The 15,302-nt window shown below is 34.3% G+C and overlaps 1 protein-coding gene and 1 pseudogene across 11 annotated transcripts in view; one reads left to right on the forward strand and one right to left on the reverse strand.

Moving 5' to 3' along the window:
- The window catches only part of SPAG16 (sperm associated antigen 16), a 127,133-nt gene that overhangs the window by 62,060 nt on the left and 49,771 nt on the right, over positions 1–15,302 (reverse strand). For 9 of the 11 annotated variants that reach the window (XM_081813675.1, XM_081813673.1, XM_081813672.1 and 6 more), the window contains 2 exons: positions 10,640–10,709; positions 3,293–3,402 (listed from right to left, as the gene is read on the reverse strand). In XM_081813675.1, the coding sequence (XP_081669801.1) occupies positions 3,293–3,402; positions 10,640–10,709 (180 nt within the window). Of the gene's footprint in view, positions 1–3,292; positions 3,403–6,333; positions 7,227–10,639; positions 10,710–15,302 lie in introns of those variants that run through there. The other 2 variants (XM_081813676.1, XM_081813678.1) reach the window with 1 other exon arrangement.
- LOC102750764 (transcription factor BTF3 pseudogene) lies at positions 6,171–6,917 on the forward strand (annotated as a pseudogene).

Genomic DNA, 15,302 nt, shown 5'->3' on the forward strand with positions numbered 1-15,302 from the left:
CTAAAGACAACCAAAAAACTGTTGGAACTAATCAACAAGTTCAGTGGAGTTTCAGAAAATAAATCAAAATACAAAAATTGTTTGTGTTTTTACACACAAACAATAAAATCACTGAAAAAGAAATAAAGAATGCAATCCCATTCACAATAGCATCACAAACAATAAAATACTTAGGAATAAATTTAATCAAGGAAGTGAAAGATCTGTACAATGAAAGCTACAAGATGCTAATGAAAGAAACTGAAGACACAAACAGATATTCTGTGCCAATGTATTGAAAATAATTAATATTGTTAAAATGTCCATTCTGCCCAAAGCCATCTATAGATTCAATGTAATCTCTTTCAAAATTCCAAAAGCATTTTTCACCAAAAAAATTCCTAAAATCTGTATAAAACTGCAAAACACCCCAAATAGCCAATCCCAAGAAAAAAGAACAAAACTGGAGGTAATATCATATACACTTCGGATTTTCAAACTATACTACAAAGCTACAGTAATCAAAATAGTATGGTACTGACCTAAAAATTGACACATAGACCAAAGGAACAGAGAGTGCAGAAATAAACTCCCATATACACAGTCAACTAGCATTTGACAAGGGAGCCAAGAATATCCAATGGGGAAAGGACAGTCTCTTTAATAAATGGTTTTAAGAAAACTGGATAATCACATATAGGAAAACTAAATTGTATACCCATCTTACACCATTCACAAAAACTAACTCAAAACCGATTAAACATGAGACCTGAAACCATAAAACTCCTAGAGAAAATATAAGAAAAAAACTTCCTGACATTGGTCTTGTCAATGATTTTTTGGATATGACACCAAAAGCACAATAAACAAAAGCAAAAATCAAGTGAGACTACATCAAAAAAAGCCTCTGCACAGCAAAAGAAATAATCAACAAAATGAAAAGGTAACCTATGGAATGGAAGAAAATATTTACAAGCCACATGACTGATAAGGGGTAAATAATCTAAATATATAAATAACTCACACAGCTCAGTAACAAAAAAAAATAATCCAATTAAAATATAGGCAAAGGAATGAAATACATATTTTTCCAAAGAACACATACAAATAGCCAACAGGTACATGAAAAGATTCTTAACATCATTAATCATCAGGAAAATGGAGATCAAAACCACAATGTGATGTCACCTCACACCTGTTTCAATGGCTATTATCAAGAAGACAATAGATAACAATTGTGGGTAAGGATGTGAAGAAAAGGTAACCCGTGTGCACTGTTGATGGGGATGTAAATTGGTATAACCACTATGGAAAATAGTATGAGAGTTCCTCAAAAAAAATAAAAATAGCACTACTATATGATCCAGCAATTCCACTTCTGAACATATATCAAAAGGAAATGAAAATAGGATCTCCAAAAGATATCTGCACTCCCTATATTCATAATAGCCAAGTTATAGAAACAACCTAACCCTCTGTCAATGGATGAATGAATAAACAAGATGTGATGTGTGTATATACACACACACAATGGATTAGCATTCCGCTATGAGAGAGAAGGACAGTCTGCCATTTGTGACAACATAGATGGGCATTGAGAACATTATGCTAAATGAAACAAGTCAGCAAAAAATAAATACAGTATGATATCATTTATATGTGTGAATCTAAAAAAGCAAAAACTCATAGACGCAAAGAGTAGAATGGTGGTTACCAGGAGCTGGAGGGTGGGGACACTGGGGAGATGTTGGTCAAAGTGTATAAACTTGTAGGGAAAAAAAGTAAAAGAGAAATATTAGTAAAAATGATTACTTAGTGAAGGGGGGAGGAATCCACTTTATGCTGCACTTCAGCACTTTTGTAAGGCCCAAATTTTTCTATCATGTTGTAGGTATTATGTGAAATATTTTAATGCACTGAAATAGAATATACTATGAATAAATATTTAATGTGTTTGTCCTATATTTTAGTAGCTTTTTGTCACACAAAAAGCCAACTTTGCATTACTAATGTGAAGTCTTACAAGCCATAACCACTTACTTAGTGAATGAATCAACAAATCATTCCTAAGTATGACTTAGTACCTTAAAGGGAACGCCTATGCCATTCGAAGATGGAAATGCTCCTGATGACAATCACCACCAACACACTGAAAACCCTTAACTCTGATTTTTTTTTTATTTGGGGTGCTTTATATGCTCCTCTGTTCCCAAATGAGAACAAGAATTACTTGTTGAGAGCAAGAGAGTCATCCACTACCACTGCTTGCATTCAGCAGAGACTCAAAGGCAGGTAGGTAGAGGAGTGGGAAAGCTTTATGGCGGCAAAAAGGGAAGGTCCATCCTGATGGCAGGTTGTTGGAAGCTGGAGGCACTGATAAGAAAAGATCTACCCCAAACACCTTAAATCCTAAATTAATAGTGATAATAGAGGAACAGTAAAATACTAATCTGAATACTACAAAGTAATTACCAAAGCCTAAGTATAATCTAAAATTATTTAGTCTGTAGTTTATTCAATATTATATGATACTGGATTCCAAGGCATGCCTTTGAAGAAAAAACTTTATTGATATTATTAGCTAAATAAAAGGCTTATTGCATTATTTTAATTCATAAAAATCTATTGTTCTTATAGAATTACTACTACTAAAAATATTATAATTGTAAGTATTTTAATTTGTAAATAAATATCAGATATTTTAGAACTCAAAACTATGTACTTTGTACGAAAACTCATTACCTCAGCTAGACTTTCATGCAATTATCATAACAAGAAATTAAACCCCTTACAGGTTTTACGTGCTTTTCTTTCTTCCTCATTTTTGATCTCTGACCACACATTTAAATACCATTTTTCTTTCATCATTACAGAAGTGTTTAACTATCAGCCTGATTGCAAAGCAAAGGTACTCAGATATAAGGAGATTCTTAAATGGGCCATAATTCTTCCCATTCTACTTTTAAAGAAAAGTTTAAAGTTATACTATGAAAAAAGAAATAAGGGATGACATAGGAGTTACTTCTTTTGGATAGACTAAGCAGAAAACTGAGTAGGTGAGTACACATGCCTGTGATTAAGTTGAGGTAGGTGGCAGACTGATTCACTGAGTTGTCTCTGCCACCAATAAGCATATGTCCCTCACATATTAGTAACATTTGAGGACCTCCATTTTTATCTATAAACCAAGGGCCTTGGAATATATAACCTCTAAATTCCTCTTCCAGTAAAATAATGATACCATATGAGTTCATGGATCTGAAGATCTGAGAGTTAAGTATGAATTAATGGAAACAAGAACAAAAAGTCATACCTTTGTATTAGCTTTTATCTTTGTTTTACATTTGTTTTTTTCCCTGGCTTCACGAAGACCTTTCTGAGTAGGACCTTCTGGTGCATTTTCCTTTTCAGAATTAGGAACAACTACAAGATAAGACAATTTATTCTTAGTATCTATTCTGTTTCTCCACAATAAATATAATTTTAACCAAATATACGAAAGCCAAAGTCATAATGATACATGTATTTTTTAAAGTATTAAACTAATAATATTAAAATACCACCAAAATGTTTAAAGTGAGCTGTCAAATTCATTTCCCCAAAATTCGGAGTGTCATGACTGCAAGGTCATGACAAGTGAAATGGCATGATGAGCCAGTTAGAGATCATAGGAGCCAATCTCCAATTACATTATATCCAATTCCTGTCATGAGGCTTAATGTGTATACAAGTAAAGTTGAAAAGGGTCAAGGAGAGAATGGTAAGCAATGACAAAATTTCCCAAGTGGAACTGGATAATAAATAACAGATTTTTAAAAGAATATTGTATTAATAAAATATTATTCTTTATGCTTCTCAATGTTGAAAAAAACAGAAAGGAAAACATTGGGTAATACTCCAATGTAGTTGTAACATTAGTCTCCAAACTCTCCTGGACATAAAGAACAGTCCTACTAAAACCACCTGAGGGAAAAACAAAAGTGACAGGGAAAGTCTCTTTCTTTTACACATCCTTCCATATACATATACCTACTTAAGTATACATAATTTCCCCCTTTATTTCTAAAGAGGAAACTAATTGCAAATAACTAATAAAGTTATAATCATTAACTCTTAAATAAAAGAAATAACTAAATGTTCTAAATATAACACTAGATTTATAATAGAGAAAAGATAAACACAAAAATATCTGGATGAGTCCAGGTTCTCAAAGAATTCTGAGGTAATAAAGGCAAGGAAGCACATAGCTGGCATTCTTTCTGATCTGACTTTTCTTATTCAGTACCAGTTTCAGAAAAAGGAGAAAATCTCCAAAATAACATTGACAATAACATAAAAACAGAATATTGAATAACACAGTTCTACATGAAAGTACTTAAAAGACTTCAAACACTTGGGTATCCAGACTGCCTATCCTCCCTGAATGGTGCTAAAAGTTAGAGCCCCACAGCATCTGGGAAGTCAAAGTGTGGGGGAAAGACAACAATTACAGCTCCCTGACATTAAGGAAAAATTTTCACTTCCAGTTCTCTTTTATTATATTCACCTTTTTAACAACCAACAGTGACATCCTGATAATGATAATAATTTAAAATAATAATGAGCATTCATGCTTCATTGACTTTTTACTACATAACAGCCACTGGTCTAAACAATTTGCATTTATAATTTCACAAAATCCTCTGTCAAGGTAACTACCTTTTGTTCCCCTTTATATATGAGGAGAATATATATAGTAATATCTATAGGGAAGTAATAGAAAGCAGTGGAGAAACCCAGGATTCCAGCAGGTAATTCTAAGAACATGAGCATATCTCACGTAGCATGTAAAACATGACTAAGCATCACTTCATAAGAGAATAAAATAAAAATGAAGAAGCAAACAAACAAAATGTTAAGGATAACAAATGAAAGTCAAAAACCAAAAAGGCTTTGGTTTATAAGTATATGTAGTTTTTCCACAACAAAATGAAATTACAAAAGTTCACACTTAATCATGTTTAGGAAAATATTCAACACTCGTAACCAAAACATGAGAAGAAACATTGCAGAATACATGTGGAATTAGCAGAGAAATAACACTTCTCAATTATTTCTTGGTGTAGCAAGTACAAACATGATTTCCACTCTCCATCAGATAAACATCACTTTCACTTGCACAAAGATTTGCAGAATAAGAGGCTCAAACATAGGGGCGCCTGGGTGGCTCAGATGTTTAAGCGTCTGCCTTCGGCTCAGGTCATGATCCCAGGGTCCTGAAATCGAGCCCCGCATTGGGCTCCTGGATCGGCGGGGAGCCTGCTTCTCCCTCTCCCTCTGCCTCTCCCCCTGCTCATGCTTCTCTCTCTCTGTATCTCTGTGTCTCAAATGAATAAATAAAATCTTTAAAAAAAAAAAAGAAGAGGCTCAGACATAAAAGTCTATCACATTCATGGTTAAGTGCATATAATTCTCAAATTCCACATAGTGCTTCTTAATGTTTAGTAATATCCTAGCAAATTCCATGTCTCTATCATAGTATCTTTATGTTTATCACACCCAATGCTTATTAATGACAGGCCTATATTACTGATTAGTGCTGTGCAATTTCCCAGATTTTACTCGGGCACAATCAACATCTTAAGAAAAGTATAATTTCTTAAGATAAATGAAGTAAACATCAAACAAACACATTTTCACTTATAGAAATTTTGTTTATTGTACCCCCAGTGCTATATTTCATCCTTCAACAATTCCTTTATGTATGCACACATTCATTCAATCAATGTTAACTGAGTATGTTCAGGCCCCTCATTAAACATCAAAAATGAACGAATACAGAATAGGGGAAGGGTGGGAAAACTGAGTGGGAAGAAATCAGAGAGGGAGACAAACCATGAGACTCTTGACTCTGGGGAAACAAACTTAGGGTTGCAGATAGGGAGGAGGGTGGGGCGATGGGGCAACTGGGTGATGGGCATTAGCACTGGGTGTTATGTGCAGCTGATGAATTGTTGAACACTACATCAAAAGCTAATGATGTACTATATGTTGGCTAACTGAACATAATAAAAAAGAAAAAAAAGAAAAGAAATAATTAATAAAATAAAAAATAAAAAAAAATTTAAAAATGCATCAAGAGGTGTGTGCACCTTATCTCAGCTGGTCCGCCCGAGACCCACTGAGGCCAACCCTATTCCCCCATACGGTCCCATTTCCGCTCCAACAAGATGAAAGAAACTATCATGAACCAGGAGAAACTCGCCAAACTGCAAGCACAAGTGTGCATTGGTGGGAAAGGAACTGCTCGCCTAAAGAAGAAGGTGGTTCATAGAATGGCTACAGCAGATGATAAAAAACTTCAGTTCTCCTTAAAGAAGTTAGGGGTAAACAATATCTCTGGTATTGAAGAAGTGAATATGTTCACAAACCAAGGAACAGTGATCCACTTTAACAACCCCAAAGTTCAGGCATCACTGGCAGTGAACACTTTCACCATTCCAGGCCATGCTGAGACAAAGCAGCTGACAGAAATGCTACCCAGTATCTTAAACCAACTTGGTGCAGACAGTCTGACTAGTTTAAGAAGACTGGCTGAAGCTCTGCCCAAATAATCTGTGGATGGAAAAGCACCACTTGCTACCGGAGAGGAGGATGATGATGAAGTTCCAGATCTTGTGGAGAATTTTGATGAAGCTTCCAAGAATGAAGCAAACTGAACTGAGTCAACTTCTGAAGAACACAAAACTTGAAGAAGTTACTGGGAGCTGCTATTTTATATTATGACTGCTTTTTAAAATTTTGTTCATGGATCTGATAAAATCTAGATCTCTAATATTTTTAAGCCCGAGCCCCTTGGACACTGCAGCTCTTTTCAGTTTTTGCTTATACACAATTCATTCTTTGCAGCTAATTAAGCTGAAGAAGCCTGGGAATAAAGTTTGAAACAAGGTTAATAAAGTTCTTTGCCTAGGAAAAAAAAAAATGCATCAAGAAAAAGACAACAATTTTCCCTTTCACCACTCTTATTCAACGGTGTATTGGAAGTTCTACCTAGTACAATAAGACAAGAAAAAGAAATAGACATACAGATTAGAAAAGAATAAATAATAACTGCCTTTATTCATAGGTGACATGATTTTATAGAAAACACAAAATAATCAGGAACTATCTCCTGAAACTTACAGTAAGTATTGTGAAATCACAGATATAAGATCAATAAACTGTAGTCAATTGTTTTCTTATATGCCAGTGATGAATATTAGATACTGAAATTTAAAAGACAATAAACTTATAATAACATCAAAATAAATTAAATATTTACATATACATCCAAGAAATATGTACAGGATCTGTAAGTGAAAAACTACAAAAAACTAATAAAGGAAGTCAAAGCAGATCCAAATAAATGGAGATATATTTTGTGCCCATGGATTTGAAGACTCAATATCATTAGTGTCAATTCTTCCAAACCTTATTTTCAGATCTCCAATAAATATCCCTATTTTGTATATATCAAATAAATAAATAAAAATGCATGAATATATTCATTTAACAAAATAGATATGTAAGGACCTACATTGTGCCAGTCACTAACTCACTTACAGATTAAACCCAACTGAAAAGAGAATTATTTAACTGAAAAAAAGGTTTTGAAGAAATTATCCACAATCTGGCTCAGAGAGCTAAACAGAAAACATCTAACCGATTAGGACACACGTAAGCTAAAATGAGATCAAGCACATATCTAATTGTAATTCAGAAAAAGGCAAATCGAGGTAAAGGGGAAGAGGCTTTACTTTAAATTTACTATATTTTTACTTTAATTTTACTTTCTAATCTAGGCCATATATTCCATATAGTCATATGAAATTGGTACCATAATGCAATTCTGAGCGGCAACAAAATATCCAACTTAAAAAGCAGCAATTTATTAAGCTAAGAACCTTATGGAATATTTTGCTTTACTCCAAATGACACCTTTTTCCTCTATGAACCTCTGAAGTCAGCTTTTATAGTTGTTTTTCACTTCATCTAACATTTCCAATTTCTAGCTGTTCATCCTGAATTCATAATTTCTTATCATAAGTTATAAGATATATTAAAATACAATTATATGTATCTTTATAACCTACTTTGGAAATAGGCATTATTGCATTCAAATTGCAACCTTATAGGAAAGCAAAGTAATATAAGTTAATAACCAACACAAACATATCAAAATCAGCATATTCATAAACTTTTTTGAAATTAAGTAATTTGTACAAAAACTGCTTTTATCTCGTAATATATAATATTAATGTGCTTTCTGTATAGTTTCTTGTAAATATTTGATATATATTATGTTTCATAACAACAAAGAAAAATAGTACAGAATTGTCTCTTCAAATATCTAATCAATAATAATTCACTCTTTCATAGTTTCTCCTAGGAATTTTTCTATTATTCTACATATCATGTAAGACTAAATGTAGAATTAAAAACCATTTTCAGGTGAAAAAGTTCAGTACTGTAGTATTAATAATATTCTCTCTGGGTAGTACAACTATGGATAATTTTAAAAATAAAGTTTGTCAGTTTTAAAATTTCTAAAATAGGCATATCACTTTTATAATCAAAAAATATGGTATATTTAAAATAACTAGATTACTCCAAATCAGTTCAATTTTTGTCTTATCCCTAAATTTGGATTGAATAACAATTAATTTGTCTTTTTCCCAAAGTTCAGAGTAAATGATGATCAATTCATTGTTCCCTAAGTACAGAGTGAATAATATTTAATTTCAAGAATCTCTACTGCCATTCCAACCTTTGCCCAAAATAAATGGGTAGACTTTTATATGGATGACAGGTAGAAAAAGTTTTTTAAAATTAAACTAAAATGAGCAAAAGGAGGGGGACTTAATTCATATTATGAAGGATGACAGTATTTATGAGAGACAGCCAGTTAACCAATAAATCAACTTCTCTTCAAATTAGAGTTCCTGGCTAAGTATGGTTCCAAGTTGATCAGGCAGTCAGAGAGATGAGAGTCTGACATGACACAGCCAAATGCTAAAACCAGAAGCTTGGGAAAAGGTACTGCAAGTCCCATACCTAACACCAGAATGCATGTTTATAAAGATCATAAAATTATTCAGTACAGAATTTAAGGAATTAATTTTATTCAGGTAGTTGGGATTCTGCAATTAAAAGAATCTATTTCTTCATGTTGGGTTGAAATTTATTCCTTTTGACCAAAAGCCACTTCAAAACATCACAGATCTTTCCCTTTTTTCTTATCTCTTCTTCAGACTAGGTTTTAATTAATGTCTCTTAAATTCACTGACATGCCTGTCATCTCCAATCTGTTGTGAACTATAAAATTTTCATTTAAGCTACCATATTTCTCAGTACTAGAATTTCAATTTCCTTTTTTTTGTTTCTATGTATCTGCTAAGATTCCCTATCTCCTCAATTAATGTCCTATTTTTCTTTAAGTCCTTGATCATATTCAAAATAGCTGCTTGAGCATTTTTATCTGCGAAATCCAACACCTGGGCCATCTCAGTGTAGGTTTCCATTTATTGAGTTTTGTCTTGATTGTGGATCACCTTTTCCTGTTTCTATAACGTATAGAAAATTTTAATTACATACTATGCAGTATAGATAATAGATTATAAAGACTCTGGCCAATTGCCTTCCTTTAAAGGGTAGTGATTTTTATTCTAGCAGGCAGTTTAATTTTTTTATGATTACCTTGAAATTCTAGGCTTAATTTTATGCTTTATTAAGGTGGATCCATGCAAAGCTCTAAATTTTTCCCAAGGCTCTCTAACTTGGCAAGATTCAAACTCCAAATTCTGTCTTCCCTAGAAATTCTATGTAAGCTTTGTTTTTTGGTTTTATAGGGCAGTACAAGTGTTATGTTAATATGATTATATTAAATGTTAGTAGGTGTTACCAAGATGTTAATGAGGTCTCTCCATTCCAGGCATGGCAACGTCTCCCATCTCTGTTTGACTTCTAGAATCCTTGTTCCTCTCTGAGCCCTATAAAGTCTTCTCTTTCTGGTAAGTCTCTGGTAGTCTATGTGTACAGCCTGGCTATCAACTAAGGACTCCTAGTAAACGCCCTCACAAACTGAACCACTGCTCATTGCAGCACCCTTTTATCTAGTGCAATTTCCTACAGATTCTAGTTGCTTTGACAGCTGTCAACTATGATCTTTGCCCTTTCAGTTCATCAGGACTGGCAAGCTCTTCTTGACCTCCATTTCCATGGAATTTGGTTTGGAAATTTCCGCAGGCACAAAGCCATGGTGATGGTGGATCTCAACTTTAAAATTTTCCTTCTATCACTTACCTTCTGTGACTTGTGCTATTTTCCAATGCCTAAAAGTAGCTGCCTTACAGATAGTTTTAAGAGTTTTTTACTGAAAGAAGGTTAGTCTGGTACCAGATACTCCATCATGGCCAGAAACAGAAGTCCTCCCATCATAGTTTACTCATATTTTTCTCTAAAATTAATCTATACAGTACTGTATCTATACTCCCTCTTGATCTTTTCATTAGCATTTTAATTTATAAAATAGTTATCATATCATTTATTCACTTTTAAGTATCTCTAGCATTTGGAGCTCTGATAAAATTTAAAACTCACCAGCTAATATTAAATTAGTTTAATCACATTTTACTTTTACCTCTAATTTCAGAAGCATGATAATTATGCCCTATTTCCATATGCTTCAGTGTTGCTTGAAGCCCAGAAATCTAAAAAATAAAATCAAAAGACATGGGGTTATATACAAAATGACCCAAAAAGGATTGAATAAAATGCAATGTTTAAGTATCAACTGCAAGATATAAAAACATTAACCTCTTGAGTTAATTCCTATATATTAAAAAAATTTTAAACATGAATTGTAACAAAAGAAAAACATAATTTTAAGTTTAAATTCAATTCCATGGGGAATTATTAGGTATCCATTATAAATAAGCATCTGAAACATTTATTCCACAGCATCATTTCCTGAAGCAAGAATACTTATTGTACACTTTGAATGATAATTATTCAGTATTCTACTTTGAGAGAAGTTTCTCCTCTGTTGAAATTACTTCACAACAACTTAATTCATCTTTCTGTTTATAAAAGATGAGGAAGTATTAGTTGGGAAGTAAAATATGAAGAGACTGTTGTTTTTCCTGAAACTCTTAGCTCATTTTCCGCCCATGGACACTCCTTGTTTTATTAAACATGTTTTATAATTAAGAACATTTGTTAGTTTGGTGGCATATCATTTACCTATATTTCCTGAACAATAGACTTGAATTAAAAACTCAACCTTAAAGAGTTCTCTCATCCCTCATTGTATGTGATTATACCAACACAAAAAACCATCTGTTTAATTATATATGGATATACACATCTTTCCTTCTATCACTGAGTAGTAACATTCCTTTATTAATAGAAAATAGCAGATAATAAATTGTAACCTATAGATTAGTGCTCATGAAATGCCTGACTGGAAAAAAAAGTAAAAAATGTATATCTATTCTTGGATGCCAAAATGGATTATAAAAATTTTAAATGCACTTATTTAGAATAGTGTAAGGTCGACATAAAAGTTGCAATGTAATACAGAGTTCTTGTGTACCACCACCTTATTCCCACTGCTAACATCATGCATTACCATAGTGCATTTGACACGAGTAATGAGACAATATTGATACATTATTATTAACAAAGTCCATATTGCATTCTAATTTCATTAAGGTTTTTCTTTTTTTTTAAGATTTTATTTATTTATTTATTTATTCATTTGAGGGAGAGAATACAAGTAGGGGGGGAAGGAGGACAAGCAGAGTCGGTGCTGAGCATGGAGCCCGATGTGGGGCTCTATCTCATCACCCTGAGATCATGACCTGAGCCGAAATCAAGAGTCGGATGCTGGGGCGCCTGGGTGGCTCAGCTGGTTAAGCATCTGCCTTCGGCTCAGGTCCTGATCCCGGGGTCCTGGGATGGAGCTCCGCATCTGGCTCCCTGCTCTGCGGGAAGCCTGCTTCTCCCTCTCCCACTCCCCCTGCTTGTGTTCCCTCTCTCGCTATGTCTCTCTCTGTCAAATAAATAAAATCTTAAAAAAAAAAAAGAGTCAGATGCTTAACTGATTGAGCCACCCAGACTCCCCAAGATTTTTCTAATATACTTTTTCTGTTCCAAGATCCCATCCAGGATACCTTACATTTAGTCATCATGTCTTCTTTTTATTATTCTGATTATTTTATTTAAATTCAATTAATTAACATATAGTGTATTATTAGTTTCAGAGGTAGAGTTCAGTGATTCACCACTTGTATGTAACACCCAGTGCTCATTACATCATATGCCCTCTTTAATGCCTATCACCCAGTTATCCCATCCCCACACCCCTCTCCCCTCCAGCAACCCTCAGTTTGTTTCCTATGATTAAGGGTCTCTTATGGTTTGTTTCCCTCTCTGATTTTGTCTTGTTTTATTTTTCCCTCCCGTCCCCTATGCTCCTCTGTTTTGTTTCTTAAACTCTACATATGAGTGAAATCATATGATAAAGACCCCCAATAGCCAAAGGAATGTTGAAAAAGAAAACTAAAACTTGTGGCATCACAATTCCAGACTTGAGGCTCTATTACAAAGCTGTAATCATCAAGACAGTATGGTACTCGCACAAAAACAGACACTTATCAATGGAACAGAATAGAGAACCCAGAAATGGACCCTCAACTCTATGGTCAACTAATCTTCGACAAAGCAGGAAAGAATATCCAATGGAAAAAAAGACAGTCTCTTCAACAAACAATGTTGGGAAAATTGGACAGCCACATGCAGAAGAATGAAACTGGACCATTTTCTTACACCATACACAAAAACAGACTCAAAATGGATAAAAGACCTAAATGTGAGAGTTATGGTTTTGAGGAGGAAGACCACAGAGTAGAAGTGTCATTAATAGCTCATCAAGGGTATTTATCAACATGATTAAAGATTGATGATAACCCTGATCACTTTCCTGAAGTAGTATTTGCCAGGTTTCTCTACTGTAAAATTACCCTTTCCCCCATTTCCACTGTACTTGTGGAAGCAAATCATTTAGTATAGCCAACAATGAACAACTGGAGTGTTAACCTCCACCTTCTTGAGGGAAAGATTATCTACATATGTCATTTGAGATTCTTCTTTGAGAGAAATATTTTTATTTTCCTCCATTTACATACTCATCCACTTATTTATATCATTATGAACACATAGATATTTACTTTATACTTTGGGTTATAATCCCATACTATATTATTAATTTCTTGCTCAAATTTTTCAAAATTTGAGCACTGGTTGCTGTTTCAGGATGATTCCTGTAATCAGTATGACTCCATTTGTTGATGTTTGGCTGCTAACAGTTTTTAAGCCTTACTTCCTGCTTCCCTTAGGGCCCCACACCTGAGCAAGAGGCTATGAAAGACTGGATGCTCCCTCCTTTGCCACTGGTGGGAGATTCAAACCATATAAGGCCCTCCTCCCACACAGGGACTCTCATCCTGCTCCCAAACCCTAAACACAACAAAAACCCCAAACCAGTCTCCTTCCTGAGTTCTCTCAAGACATTTCTGACCTGCATGTAAGGCATGGGCTGCTCTCCCCACAGAGCTCAATTGTATAATGTAAGTGTTTGCATACCTTCTTGCTGTGTGTATAGCACCATCAGTCTCAATAGCCAAACCAAATTTGGTTGTTGGTCCATTTAGGAAGTGCCCTCGACAGTTCCTTTGTCCCTTGACATACCCTAATGTTTTGTTCAGTCCCCTCCCCCTTCCTTTTTCTCTCTCTCTCTCTCTTTCTTTTACTGAGTATCTCCTAACATTCTAGTGCAACAAGATGGGACAAATGTTCCAGGTTCATTTTGTATTTCCTGCCCAGCCTATAATCAGCCACTTCTCCAAGGAGCCCTAACTTCCTTTTATGGGAGAATGGTATTAGAAACAGGTATCTATGCACCGGGTATACTCATTTGCCATTGGAGTGTCATTATTTCTAGATTCTCTCAGCAGGCAGATTAGAAAATATATACATTTATTTTTTAGAATACCTCCTGAATTAGAGACCATGATCCAAAAAAAGATAAAATGTAACTTATTTTATATATACATACACACACACACACACACTAACAAATTATATATCTTTTCAATCATAGGGCTGTAATTCAGAATTTTGAACATTTTCAGTGATTTTGTAAAACAAACCAAATTAGAGGTTTTTCTATAAGATTTAAATAAATTTGAAAGTTGCTATACCATTACCTACCAAAAGAATTTGAGAACACATACTTCTTTTAGATTTTTGTCATCTTACAGTATACTTTCCCTTTTATATACAAACTAAGTATCATTAAAAAATTCTAAATCCTAACCTTTCTTCTTGCAAGACATTAGAGAGATCTATATGTTTAAAGAGAAAGATAGTGAGCTAAATATTCAAGATAAGGTTTTTAAAGAAGTGATGATTAGGAATACAGATAAAAATTATAAGATACTTCCTACTGCTCCAAGATCATACCCCAAAAGTTTTGGTTAGAAGTGACTTCTCAGAGGGGTGCCTGGGTGGCTCAGCCGGTTGAGCCCCTGGCTCAGGTCGTGGTCTCAGGGTCATGAGACTGAGCCCCATGTAGAGCCCATGCTCAGTGGGGAGTGTGCTTGAGATTCTCTCTCTCCCTTTCCCTTTGTCCCTTCCCCCACTTCTCTAAAATAAATAAATTAAAAAAAAAAAAGAAGTGACTTCTCAGAGCATCACTGAAATAAAGCAGACACTAAAATAAAGATATAGTCAAAAAATAAGCATAAAAGTTGATGTATCTTCCATGTTAGATCATAGAGGAACTTTGCATATATTTTAATATAGCTTCACTTTTAAAAAAATTTTTTTTTTTTTACTTGGTAATTCCTTTTTTTTTTAAATTTTATTATGTTATGTTAGTCACCATACAATACATCATTGGTTTTTGATGTGGTGATCCACGATCCATTGTTTTCATATAACACCCAGTGCTCCCTCCTTAATACCCATCACCGGGCTAACCAATCCCCCCTCCCCCCTCCCCTATAAAACCCTGTCTGTTTCTCAGAGTCCATAGTGTCTCATGGTTCATCTCTCCCTCCAGTTCCCAGCTCCCATTTTTTCCTTCCTTCGCCTAGTGTCCTCCATGCTATTCCTTATGTTCCACAAATAAGTGAAACCATATGATAATTGACTTTCTCTGCTTATTTCACTTAGCGTAATCTCCTCCAGTCCCATCCATGTTGATGTAAAAGTTGGGTATTCATCCTTTCTGATGGCTG

Source organism: Leptonychotes weddellii, chromosome 3 (assembly GCF_054177405.1).
Source record: "Leptonychotes weddellii isolate Sample4059 chromosome 3, ASM5417740v2, whole genome shotgun sequence".
Taxonomy (NCBI): Eukaryota; Metazoa; Chordata; class Mammalia; order Carnivora; family Phocidae; genus Leptonychotes; species Leptonychotes weddellii.